General features: G+C 63.4%; 1 protein-coding gene across 5 annotated transcripts in view; it reads left to right on the forward strand.

The window, feature by feature from the left end:
* NUP210 (nucleoporin 210) overlaps positions 1–9788 on the forward strand; it is a 91126-nt gene extending 81338 nt beyond the window's left edge. For 2 of the 5 annotated variants that reach the window (XM_027957836.3, XM_042236458.2), the window contains exons 34-40: positions 1351–1474; positions 2777–2923; positions 4339–4589; positions 5801–6017; positions 6909–7004; positions 7092–7175; positions 8401–9788. In XM_027957836.3, coding sequence (XP_027813637.1) covers positions 1351–1474; positions 2777–2923; positions 4339–4589; positions 5801–6017; positions 6909–7004; positions 7092–7175; positions 8401–8501 — 1020 coding nt within the window. In that variant the 3' untranslated portion in view covers positions 8502–9788. Of the gene's footprint in view, positions 1–1350; positions 1475–2776; positions 2924–3197; positions 3488–4338; positions 4590–5782; positions 6018–6908; positions 7005–7091; positions 7176–8400 lie in introns of those variants that run through there. The other 3 variants (XR_006057124.2, XM_042236459.2, XM_042236460.2) reach the window with 3 other exon arrangements.
* The last annotated feature ends 1221 nt before the right edge of the window (positions 9789–11009 follow it).

The raw sequence follows: 11009 nt of genomic DNA on the forward strand, positions 1-11009 counted from the left end.
GTGTGCAGGCTTTGAGAGCCAGCTCTGGGGCAGTGGAGGCTGGCGTTGTGATCGGATCACAGTTCGGTTCAGTTCAGTCGCTCAATCATGTCCGACTCTTTGCGACCCCACGGACTGCAGCACACCAGGCCTCCCTGTCCATCAGAACATGCGTTCAATTCCAGGGAGCTCCTAGCATGGTTAGGTGTGTGGGCTCTGGGGCCAGGCTGTGTGGGTTCAAACCCCAGCTGGTCACGGACAGGCTGTGTGACCTCGGGTTGTCCTTTAACGTCTCTGTGTGAACCTCTCTGGGCTGACGTTGTGTGAAATAAGTGAGTCGTTGATGGGTGTGAAGCCCTTAGGACGGTACTTCATGGGCATGAGCCGCTGCTGTCCAGAGTAAGGACGTTGTAACTTTGGCCAGATGCAGTAGGGATTCAGCAGAGAAATTTTTTAAGGCAAAGAGTGATGTCGACCAGAGGTATGTTTGGAAAGATTGCCTGGTACCTGGCTGAGTCCAGGAGCCCAAGGGAGGGGGCAGTAAGGCCTGGGGCCTCTGGGTGGGGCAGACTAAGGGCTTGGAGACACTCAGGAGGGAGGGTCATCAGACCTCGGTAACCATTTGGGAGAAGGAAGCCTTGGGAGTGAGTGTCAGGGTCTGGCCTGGGCGACGAGAGGGGAGCCAAGAGGGGAGCAGGGAGGAAGGCGGAGCTGGGGGCAGGTAACGGGGTTTGAGGTGGCTGTGGCTCCTGCTGGCGGGGCTGGGGACCACGCAGCTGGGCAGCTGTGTCAGGAGCTCCAGGGTTGAACGCTGGAGACGGCAAAGGGTGAGGGGAGTGGGGGGGAGGGGGGGAGTCTGCAGCCCTAGAGGCGGCGGGAACACACAGGGCCTCCTGGAGCAAAAGTGAGTGGAGCTGGGCCTGGGGCCTCTCCCCGGGGTGGGGGAAGAGGCATTGCATGGGAGCGGTTAAGGGGGAGAGACCACCCCTCAAAATGCCCATGTGGGCCTGCATTTTGGTCAGGCTGGTTCATCTTGAATAAATGGCACTGAAGTAAAATAGGTCCTTCTCTCTTCACTGAAAGATTAATTAACCGAGCTGACGTTCAGAGAAGAGGCCGTAGCTGTCGGGGAGCCAGAGTCCTCAGTCCACCCCCGACTACCACGTGGATTCAGGCCTGACATCGACCCTGCCCCGTGCTGGGAGAGGCAGCTGGTTCCGTGGGGGCGTCCAGCCAGCATGGGGTCTAGCCCAGCTCTGCCCCATCCAAGCAAATCACGTGGCCAGGGAGCCTCAGCCTTGCCCCCTGTACCGTGGAAAGGGCAGTACCTGATCCCAGGCGCTCAACGACCCGCCCCGGCTTCCTCCCCAGATCGTGGTCAGCCTGCCTCAGAGGATCGTGGCCCGGTATGCCCGCCCCGTCCAGGGCAGCTTCCAGGAGGTCTCGGCCTCCAAAGTGATGGTCACCGTGGGAGACTGGAGCTCCAACCTGAGAGGTAGGGAGCAAGGGGCTAGGAGGCCTGGGGGGCCCTGCTGGGCTGGGGAGCGGGCCCTTCAGATCGGATTCTGTGTCCTTCCTGCTCAGACTCGCCTCCCCATCTCCTGAGAGGGCATTTAACCCCGGCTGGCCCGTTTAACGCCCCTTCCAGCTCTTTAGAAATTCGAGTCCTCTAAGGCAGAACCAGTGAGGGATGTTTCTGAAGGCCCAGTGCTGAGAAACTGCCCGTTTCTGGGCTTGGCGATGCAGTGTCAGCCCCGGGCACCAACTAGAGAAAGCTTCACCATGCCTCCACACAGCCCTGAAAAGCTGGCCTAGCAGGCCTCGCTGTCCATTCTGATTTTCGTAATCCAAGTCCCGCGTGGAATAGTCGACCTCCTCCCCTGCCCACGACAGTCCTGGGCAGCAGCTGCCGGAGAGAAGTGCGTCCCCGTGCTGCGCTTGCTTAGTTGCTCCGTCGTGTCCGACTCTCTGCGACCCCACGGACTGTAGCCCGCCAGGCTCCTCTGCCCATGGGATTCTCCAGGCAAGAATACGAGAATCCCTTCTCCAGCGGATCTTCCTGACCCAGGGATCGAACCTGGGTCTCCTGCATTGCAGGCGGATTCTTTACCAGCTGAGTACCAGGGAAACCCAAGTGCATCCATACAGGTTGTTACACCACTTAACCGGTAGAATTAGATGCCAGTGCTACCAATCTGCGGCAGCGCTGCTGCGCTGTGGCGGCCTCTCCCCACTCCAGGGCACGTGGACAGGAGCAGTGCTCGGGGCCAGTGGGGAACCGGTGTCCAGGGATGAAGTGCCCATTTCCCTTGCTAGTTCAGTGCTAAAGAACCCGCCTGTCAATGCAGGAGACGCAGGAGTCGCGTGTTCGATCCCTGGGTCTGAAAGATCCCCTGGAGGAGGGCACGGCAACCCACTCCGGTGTTCTTGCCTGGAGAATCCCTGTGGACAGAGGAGCCTGGCAGGCTACAGTCCACGGGGTCGCAGAGAGTCAGACATGGCTGAGCACACGTACACACACACGTGCTGATGGGCAGACCCAGCTGCCCAGCCTCTGGACACTCTCTGGACGCTCTCTGGACGCAGGCTCTGAGCAAACGCTGACATGGCCCGTTCCCTCAGCCTTTATCAGCTTCAGTCATCAAGAGGGCTGTGGTGCAGGTCTGGTTCTCAGAGCAGCCGGCCCCCGCGTGGTCTGCTCGGGCTTCCTGTGCTGGGCTCTGCAGGCGAGGGCTGAGGCGGGTGCCGGGGACTGGGGGCCTGGGTGTGGCGCCCCTCACTGCTCCCCCGTCTGCAGGCGAGTGCTCCCCCAGTCAGGCGGAAGGCATCGCGGCCCTGCGCCCAGACGCGCTCCTCAGCTGCCAGCTGCAGTTCAAGCAGGATGTCTTCGACTTCCCGGCACGAGAGGTCTTCAGCGTGGAGCCCGAGTTTGACGCCGCCCTGGGTGAGCCAGTGGGTCTGGAGGGGAACGTGACCTACACACTGGGTGTGCCTGTGGTGTGTCTGGCTCGCAATGGCAGTCTGTCCGTGCAGCCCGTGTCTGTCAGGAGCCTGACCTGGGGACGGATGTGGTCATCCTGGCGTCCCACTGCGACCTCCGGGAGGGTTCGCGCTCCTATGCCAGGCGCCGGCCTCTCCCAGCGGCTGCCTCCACCCGGGGAGAGGACGCAACGAGCTGAGAAGCCTGGTCCAAGCCCTCTCCTGTTCTTCTCACTCAGCTTGGAGGCTGCTGCCCTCAAGTCCTGGGAAGGAAGGGTGGTGCCCTGCGCCACCTGCATGATGCAGCTCTGGCTGGGGGCTCCACGGAGGCAGGGCCCTCATTTGCTCTTAGAGTCCCGGGCATCTCTGGAGTGGAGCTGCTCCGCAGACCTGCTGACCGGAGCTGGGGAGCTGCTGGCCAGCCCCACGGGGTGGCTCTGAGAGGAGGGCCGCCGTCACGGCAGCCACAACTGCTCAGGACAGTCCCCGTGACAAGCCTGCACGGCGCCCAGCTCGAGTCAGTGTTGCCGTGAGTCTCTGTGGACGGGCGTGCAGCGCGTTGCTCGGCTCTTTCTGAGGGTGCGCGGCCTGGTGTCACCCGACGAATTTGGCTGCAGGCTGAGGCGAGGCCCTCCTCTGCCCACTCCTAGGATCTGGGGGACCAAGCTCGGGCTCAGCACAGAGTAGGCCCTCAGCTGTCCCAGGCCCTGTGCATTCGCCCGCACAGCCCCACACGAGCTCGCTGTTACCCCCACTTGAAGGACACAGAGTCAGCCAGGAAGCTGACTTGCTGGGGGCTCCCAGCTGGTGGCGGTGGGGGAGGAGGAAAGGAAGGGACCGGCCTCCAGGCGCCTGGCTGGCAGGAGCACGGGGGGGACCCGGGACCCATCCCAGGCACCCTGGTACCTGCTCACCAAGCCTCCCAAGGCACCCTCGGCAGTGGCCACTCAGCCCAGGCACCTGCTGTGGTTCAGGCGTGGACCCCAAACAGTCCCAGCCAGGCAGCCGTGGGACCTCCTGCAGCACCCGGGGTGCCGGCTATGGAGGGGTCAGCCCCGCTGGGCGTGGGGCCAGTGCCGGGCCATGGTGCCAGTTCACCCGTCCCTCACCTCCGCTCTGAGCTGGCCTGGTGGGGCCCCAAGATTCAGAGATGGACCTGGCATTCCTGCCCAAGGGGAGTCCGTGAACGGAGGATTCCAGGACACTCGGGAGCTCTGGGCCCAGAAAGGGGGCCCATGGCGGGCGAGGACACTGAAGAGGGCCTTGCCAGGAGGCCCCTGGAGGAGGGCATGCCTCACCTGGGCACCTCCGGGGGGAAGGGGCGGTGGCAGGGCCTGGGTGGGGAGGGGCCCGGGCAGAACGGTGCCCCTGTCCCCGCAGGCCGGTACCTGTGCTCCGTGACGATGCTCCCGCTGACGGACCGGCAGCTGAAGCACCTGAGCCTGAAGCGGACGGCGCTGCTGGTCACAGCGAGCCTCCTGGGCAGCCCCTCGCCCACGGAGCAGGTTGGGGCCGAGGTGCCCTTCAGCCCGGGGCTTTACGCTGACCAGGCCGAAATCCTCCTGAGCAACCACTACACCAGCTCCGAGGTGAAGGTCTTTGGTGCCATGGAGGTTCTGGAGCACCTGGAGGTGAGTGCTGAGCAGGTGGGAGCCAAGGCCCCGGGGGGGGGAGGCGGGCAGGACTAGCTGCAGCTGTGAGGTCCTGGGCCACCTCTCCTGGAAATGAGCACAGAGCTGGACTCTCTTGACCATCCTTTTCCCCAGAGCAGAATCGCTGTCTATTGTTCAGTCATTAAGTCGTATCCAACTCTGTGACCCCGTGGACCGCAGCACGCCAGGCTTCCCTGTCCTTCAGGGTCTCCCAGAGCTTGCTCAAAGTCATGTCCATTGAGTCGGTGATGCCATCCAACCATCTCCTCCTCTGTTACCCTCTCTCCTCCTGCCTCTGTCTTTCCGGTCATCAGGGTCTTCCCAGCACTGTCTGTCGGCCCGTGTGCTTGTGTGAGGGGCGTGGCTGCTCCTCTCCTCTGCAGCACGTGCTCAGCAAGCACATCACGTGTCCGCGAGTGAGTTCAGGGCAGGACGGTGGTGACCGAGAGCAGGGCGAGCGGCTCTGGGCCCTCACCTATCACAGGTCCTGCACACCTGCCACAGCACGTCCCCAGCTCTGGGCCTGGGCCGCCCCGTGTGCTGAAGGGTGGTGTAGCACGGGGGTTCCGGGGCCCGGCAGCATGGGAGGGGCTCGGGGCGCCATGTGCAGGGCCCGCCAGCGTCTCCTCGGCCTTCTCCGGTCTCGCTGCGGCACCCTTGGGTGCAGAGTGAGGCAGAGATGAGTCGGCTGCTGACGGGGGAGCGTCTGCTGGGCCCTGGGCTGGGCTGCTGGCATCTGACAGCCCAGTGGCAGAGCCCCGGCTGCCCCCTCGGGAAGCGAGCTTGGGGGCGGCTCGCAGAACGCATCACTATTTAAAAGGAGCTGTGGCACTGATTTGTCCTTTTGAAAACCACCCAGCCTAGACAGCGTGCTCCTCTGACTCTGTGGGTTGCGCGCCTGTCAGCTGGATGTGCCCAGCCAGCAGGGCAGCGTGAGTGTCAGGAAGAAGTGGGGGTGTGCCCCGCAGCCCTGGGGCTCCCCAGGTGCCAGTGCAGGAGATGCAAGAGACACGGGTTCAATCCCTGGGTCGGGAAGACCCCCTGCAGGAGGGCACGGCCGCCCACTCCAGTGTTCTCGCCTGGAGAATCCCATGGACAGAGGAGCCTGGCGGGCCACAGTCCACGGGGTCGCGGAGAGTCGGGCACGACTGAGCCGGCATTCATGTCCTCAGCCCTGACGTCTCTCCCAGGTGAAGTCGGGGTCCCCAGCCGTGCTGGCCTTCGTGAAGGAGAAGTCTCTGGGGCTGCCGAGCTTCGCCACCTACACAGTCAGCATCTCGGACCCCGCGGCCGGCAGCCAGGGGCCTCTGTCCACCTCCCTGACCTTCTCCAGCCCCAGCACTGACCAGGCTGTCACCATCCCAGTCACCGTGGCCTTCGTGATGGACCGCCGAGGCCCGGGCGCTCGTGAGTCACGGGACGGGGCCCCCGGGGGGAGGACAGTCAGTGTGGTCCAGCAGGAGCGGACCCGGGAGTCTGGGGGCGGGAGGAGCAGAAACGCACCTGCCCGCCCCACCCCCCAGCCCCCGCCCCGAGCGAGTGGCCGAGTCTCGGGCAGGCGGGCTTTGCTCCCCTCACCCCCATCTGCGCTCAGGGCCTGGAGGCCTTGTCACATGTGGCTGAGCTGCGCCCCTCGAGCATGGCCTTCGCTTTCGGGGCAGCACACCCCTGAAGGAGCAGCAGCTGAGCCTCCTCCTGCTCCCGGAGGCCAGGCCCCAGGCCCAGGGGGTGGGCTCAGGCAGCCAGAGATGGATGGGGCGGTCCCGGGCCCAGGGGGTGGGCTCAGGAGATGGACGGGGTTGGGCCCCAGGCCCAGGGGGTGGGCTCAGGCAGCCAGAGATGGATGGGGCGGTCCCGGGCCCAGGGGGTGGGCTCAGGAGATGGACCGGGTTGGGCCCTGGGCCCAGGGGGTAGGCTCAGGAGATGGACGGGGATGGGCCCCGGGCCCAGGGGATGGGCTCAGGAGATGGACGGGGCAGGCCCTGGGCCCAGGGGGGTGGGCTCAGGCAGCCAGAGATGGATGGGGCAGGCCCTGGGCCCAAGGGGTGGGCTCAGGAGATGGACGGGGACAGGCCCCGGGCCCAGGGGCTGGGCTCAGGAGATGGACGGGGCGGGCCCCGGGCCCAGGGGCTGGGCTCAGGAGATGGACGGGATTGGGCCCCGGGCCCAGGGGCTGGGCTCAGGAGATGGACGGGACGGTCCTGGGCTGACTGGGCTCGAGCCCGGCCCCTCCCCCCGAGCGCGGGCACAGCCCCTGGGACTCTGCGGGCGCGTTGGTGACTGTGTCCCGGGTTGCAGACGGCGCCGGGCTCTTCCAGCGCGTCCTGGACTCCTACCAGGCCATGTTTTTCACGCTCTTCGCCCTGCTGGCCGGGACGGCAGCCATGATCATAGGTGAGCTGGGCGCACCGCGTCCCCACCCCCCGCTCCATCTGCCCCGCCGTCCCCGCCCCCAAACTAATAGCCGCTCGTGCCTCTCAGCCTACCACGCGGTCTGCGCGCCTCGGGAGCCCCCTGCCACGCCAGCTCTCTCCCCGAGAGCCAGCCCTCAGCACAGCCCTCACTGTGAGTAGATGCCCCGCGGAGCGGTCCAGGGGTGGGGGGACCCCGGGTCTCACAAGGCCTGGCCCTGGGCGTGAGTTGCAGCTGGGCTGTGAACCCCAGAGGGCAGGTCCGGGCGCTGGCGGGGGAACGGGAGCTGGTGGGGGAACGGGAGCTGGTGGACGTCGGTCCTGGGCAAGGAGAGCTTTCCCCGGGGCAGACCAGGCAAGGTGGAGGGGCTGGGGCCAGGGACGCCGGGTCTGCCAGTGTGCCCCACAACTGGTTCCCACCCACTGCTGCTGCTTCCTAGGGCTCTCAGCAGGGGGCGGATGGGCTGACTCAGGGGAGAGGGTTTGGGCGGTCCCAAGGAGATGCTGCTCAGAGAAGAAGCCCGTGGCTTGCTCCTCTTCGTAACGCAGCCGTCTCTGCAGTCTGAGGCCCTGGGGACCCGTGAGTGGCGTCCCCTGGGGCTGCACAGTGCAACCCGCGCCGCTGTACAGGCGGCCCCGCGCCTCCCGATTGTCTTCCAAGGGTTCCCTCCTCTACGCAAAGAGTCCTTGAGGGGGTGTCTACTGACCGACACGGGGGCCTGGCCTGGGTGCGAGGGGCCTGTGCGTTTCTTGGAAGAGGACACAGCTTTCTGTATAGATGCAAGTTGCTGGGTAACAGGACCGTCCACGTGTTGTGGGCCGAGAATCACAGCCCTCGTCCGGGCTGGCTCTCAGGCCTGTGACGCCCAGGGGAGGCCTGGACTGCTCAGCAGCTCGCCCCCCTGTGTCGACCCTGCTCACAGAGCCGTCCTGTTGACGGTCTGTTGGCCTGTTGGTCAGCTGTCCTGCAGTGGGCGCCCGCCTGGCAACCCGTATCCCCCAGCACACGCCTCCCTGTTTTGCGGGAGCCGTGCCGGGGGCTTCACCTTGCCCCCTGAGCACTCCAGAGCCTTCCACCTACACACGTTGGAGTCTGTTCTTACAGCTTTCACTGCCCAGATGGACAGGCCCCTTTTCCCCAAGTGCGCCCTGGATGGGACATGGTCCTGGGATCCTGAGTCTCTGCCCGGCAGGCTGTGCGCTCTGGGAGGTCAGGCTGGGGCCCAGGCCTCTGCCTGTGCAGCTCAGCAGGCCCCTATGGACCCCGCCTACTGGCCTGGGAGCCTGGGTCGCTTCCTGACCATCGTCTGGCCTGGGCCTGCGGGGTCCGCAGGCGTCGAGGTCTCCCTTGAGCTGACCACATCTCTCTTCCCGCCTAGATTTTGCTGCCTCATGGCCAACACCTTTCAACGCACTCCCTCCTGCCCGCCGAACCAGCCCCGCCTCGGGGCTGTGGAGCCCACCGTACCCGTCCCACTAGGCAGCGGGCCAAGACCCTGGGCCCCCACCGCCCCCGGGGACAGGCCTGCCAGGTCCAGCCTGGAGCGAGCCCCGGCCCAGCCGCCGTTGCCACCATCACCGCTGCCCCCTGCCTGTAACTGGAGTCTAGGCTGTCCCCAAGACCTCAATCTTAACATGTAGGAATTTAAGTTTGTTGTTTGGGTGTTTTTTTTTTTTTTTTTTTTTGCTTTTATTGTTGTTTTGTTTTACTCAGAGTCTTGCAGAGGCGAAGACTTTGGCTCCCTCCTCGACCTGTTGTCTGGGGTTTCTTGAAGTACACGCAGCTTTTGTCATTTCGGGGTCTCTAGAATCACACCGTTCTCAGGACTTAGAGCAGGTGGCCGTCTTTGGACCAGGGCTCTGTAGATGCTGTGACAGCAGCGTTCTCAGGGAAAGGACTTCGTCAGTGATGTTTTTTTATTTGTGTGAGTTCTTTTCTCTCTGGAAACCCGACATTTCCCCCGTCCGGCTCCTGCTGGGAAATGATTGGAGTGAATGGACGCGAGTGGCCTGGGCCACCCCAGGGCTACACGAGGAGCCTCGGGGCTGGGCCAGGGTGCCCAGCTCAGCCTCAGGGGCTGCTGAAACTCCCGGAGCCGGGAGCCTTCCCTCCTGCCCCCACCTAGGGCCGCTGTGAGCAGAGTCTCCTCTGTGGTTCTTTGTTTTCCTGGCGGTGAACTTGGCCTCTGCCCCGGGGGACAGCCCGTCCTGCCTGTCCCAGCTTCCCTATCAGCACAGGGGCTTCAGAGTCGAATCAGGGAGGCGTCCTTGACCTGGAGCCAGGCGCCGCCCGTGAGCTCAGACCTCTGCCCACGCACAGGCCCGTGTTCTCCGCCCCTCCTTCTGTACGAAGCACCTCGCCGATCTGAGCCGCCGGCGCCCTGCAGGACGGGCTCCCTCAAGGCAGCTCCCCAGACGGGCCAGGGAGGAGGCAGCTTGGAAAATGGCCTCCCGCCCAGCCCTCATCCATGTGGCAGCTGAGACCTCCAGGACGCAGCCCTCCCGTGGCCGGGGAGCCGCACCACCCCAGAAAGCCCCAGAGCCTGGTGCGCGTGGACCCTGCCATGGGGCCTCCAGCTTTGACCCTGAGCCGTATGCCTGAACCTGCCTCAGTCCTTTGGGGCTGGACCATGCAGTTTATTTTTTTAAAGCTAGAGACAGGAAGAATTGTGCCTTGGCATATTACTTGAGCTCAAACTGACAACTTGGATGTAAATAGGCGCATTTCTACTTGGTTTATTTAATAAAGCTCGATTTAGTTTCTTAACACGAGTGTGATTATTGCCGGAGCCCCATGCGTCCTGCCCGGAGCCGACCCAGGGCTGGTGTTGCCGCTTCCCATTGTGTGAATTTGGGGAGCGGGGCTGCTCTATGGGCTCTCTTCTCTGGCTGCACACCCAGGCCCCCCTCCCCTCTGAGGGATCTCTGTGACCATCATTAGCCCCACTGCCCCACCCTGGCTGGTCCAGCCTCGAGGATGGGAACAGACCCGGTGTGTCTCCAGAGTCTGGTCCACAGGAACACCTAGAAAGCATGTAATGATACCATATGCCCCTGGTGGCTCAGACGGTAGAGAAGGTGCCTGCAGTGTGGGAGACCCAGGACAGAGGAGAATGGAAATCTCCTCTAGAGAGATTGTCCAGAGAACCCCATGGACAGAGGAGGGTGGTGGGCAAAGCATTGGACACAGCTGAGTGACTAACACACCCATATGCACACATGCTCAGCACAGGGCCTGCCTGGCACACAGCACTCAATACAAGTCAGCACAGCCCTCAGGCACACCCCTCAGTGGCACAAGAGGGCTGCCAGGATCCAGGTATCACATCACAACTGGACACGGCAGCATCCAGAAGAAGCGCAGAGACAAACTCTCCCCGACTCTTTCTAAGGACCTAAGGCTTCTCTTCTGGAAGGCTCCTCAGCAAACAGCTCCCACCTTACCTGTCAGCCAGAGTTGGTGTCCACGGCCCTTCCCAGCCCCACGGATGATTGTTCCTTCAGGAAACAATCACGTATGGTGTTCCTTCAGGGTTGACTGGAGGTCGGGGTGTCGACCCCCTCAACTTCCTCCAGGTGAAAATGGAAAGGTGTCAGGGTCTGCCCAGCTGGCCTCCTCGCTGATCACTGCGCCTTTCTCCCTTCGCTCATCTCAGGCACTCTGACCCCTGACGGAGCTGGATGGACACGCGGGCCTACGGCCGAGAGGTCTGGGCTTTCTTTTCTCCGGGCGTCACCGTCATCTTAAAGCACATGCTACTGGAAACAGCCAGACCCGGCCGGAGGCCAGGCTATTAACAAAACCCGGCGACTTGCCTCCATTTTCTGTTCCCAAGCTAACCAAGCAACTTTCTCTCTCTCAAGGGTGCCAAAAAATGCTTTCAGCACCATTTCGTGCTAAAAATATAGTACTGCATATAGGGATTTTTTTTTTCTCCTCTAGAATTCCTAAGTTTGGCCAAAAAATAACTCTGTTTCTCTCTGTCTC

This window comes from Ovis aries, chromosome 19 (assembly GCF_016772045.2).
Source record: "Ovis aries strain OAR_USU_Benz2616 breed Rambouillet chromosome 19, ARS-UI_Ramb_v3.0, whole genome shotgun sequence".
Taxonomy (NCBI): Eukaryota; Metazoa; Chordata; class Mammalia; order Artiodactyla; family Bovidae; genus Ovis; species Ovis aries.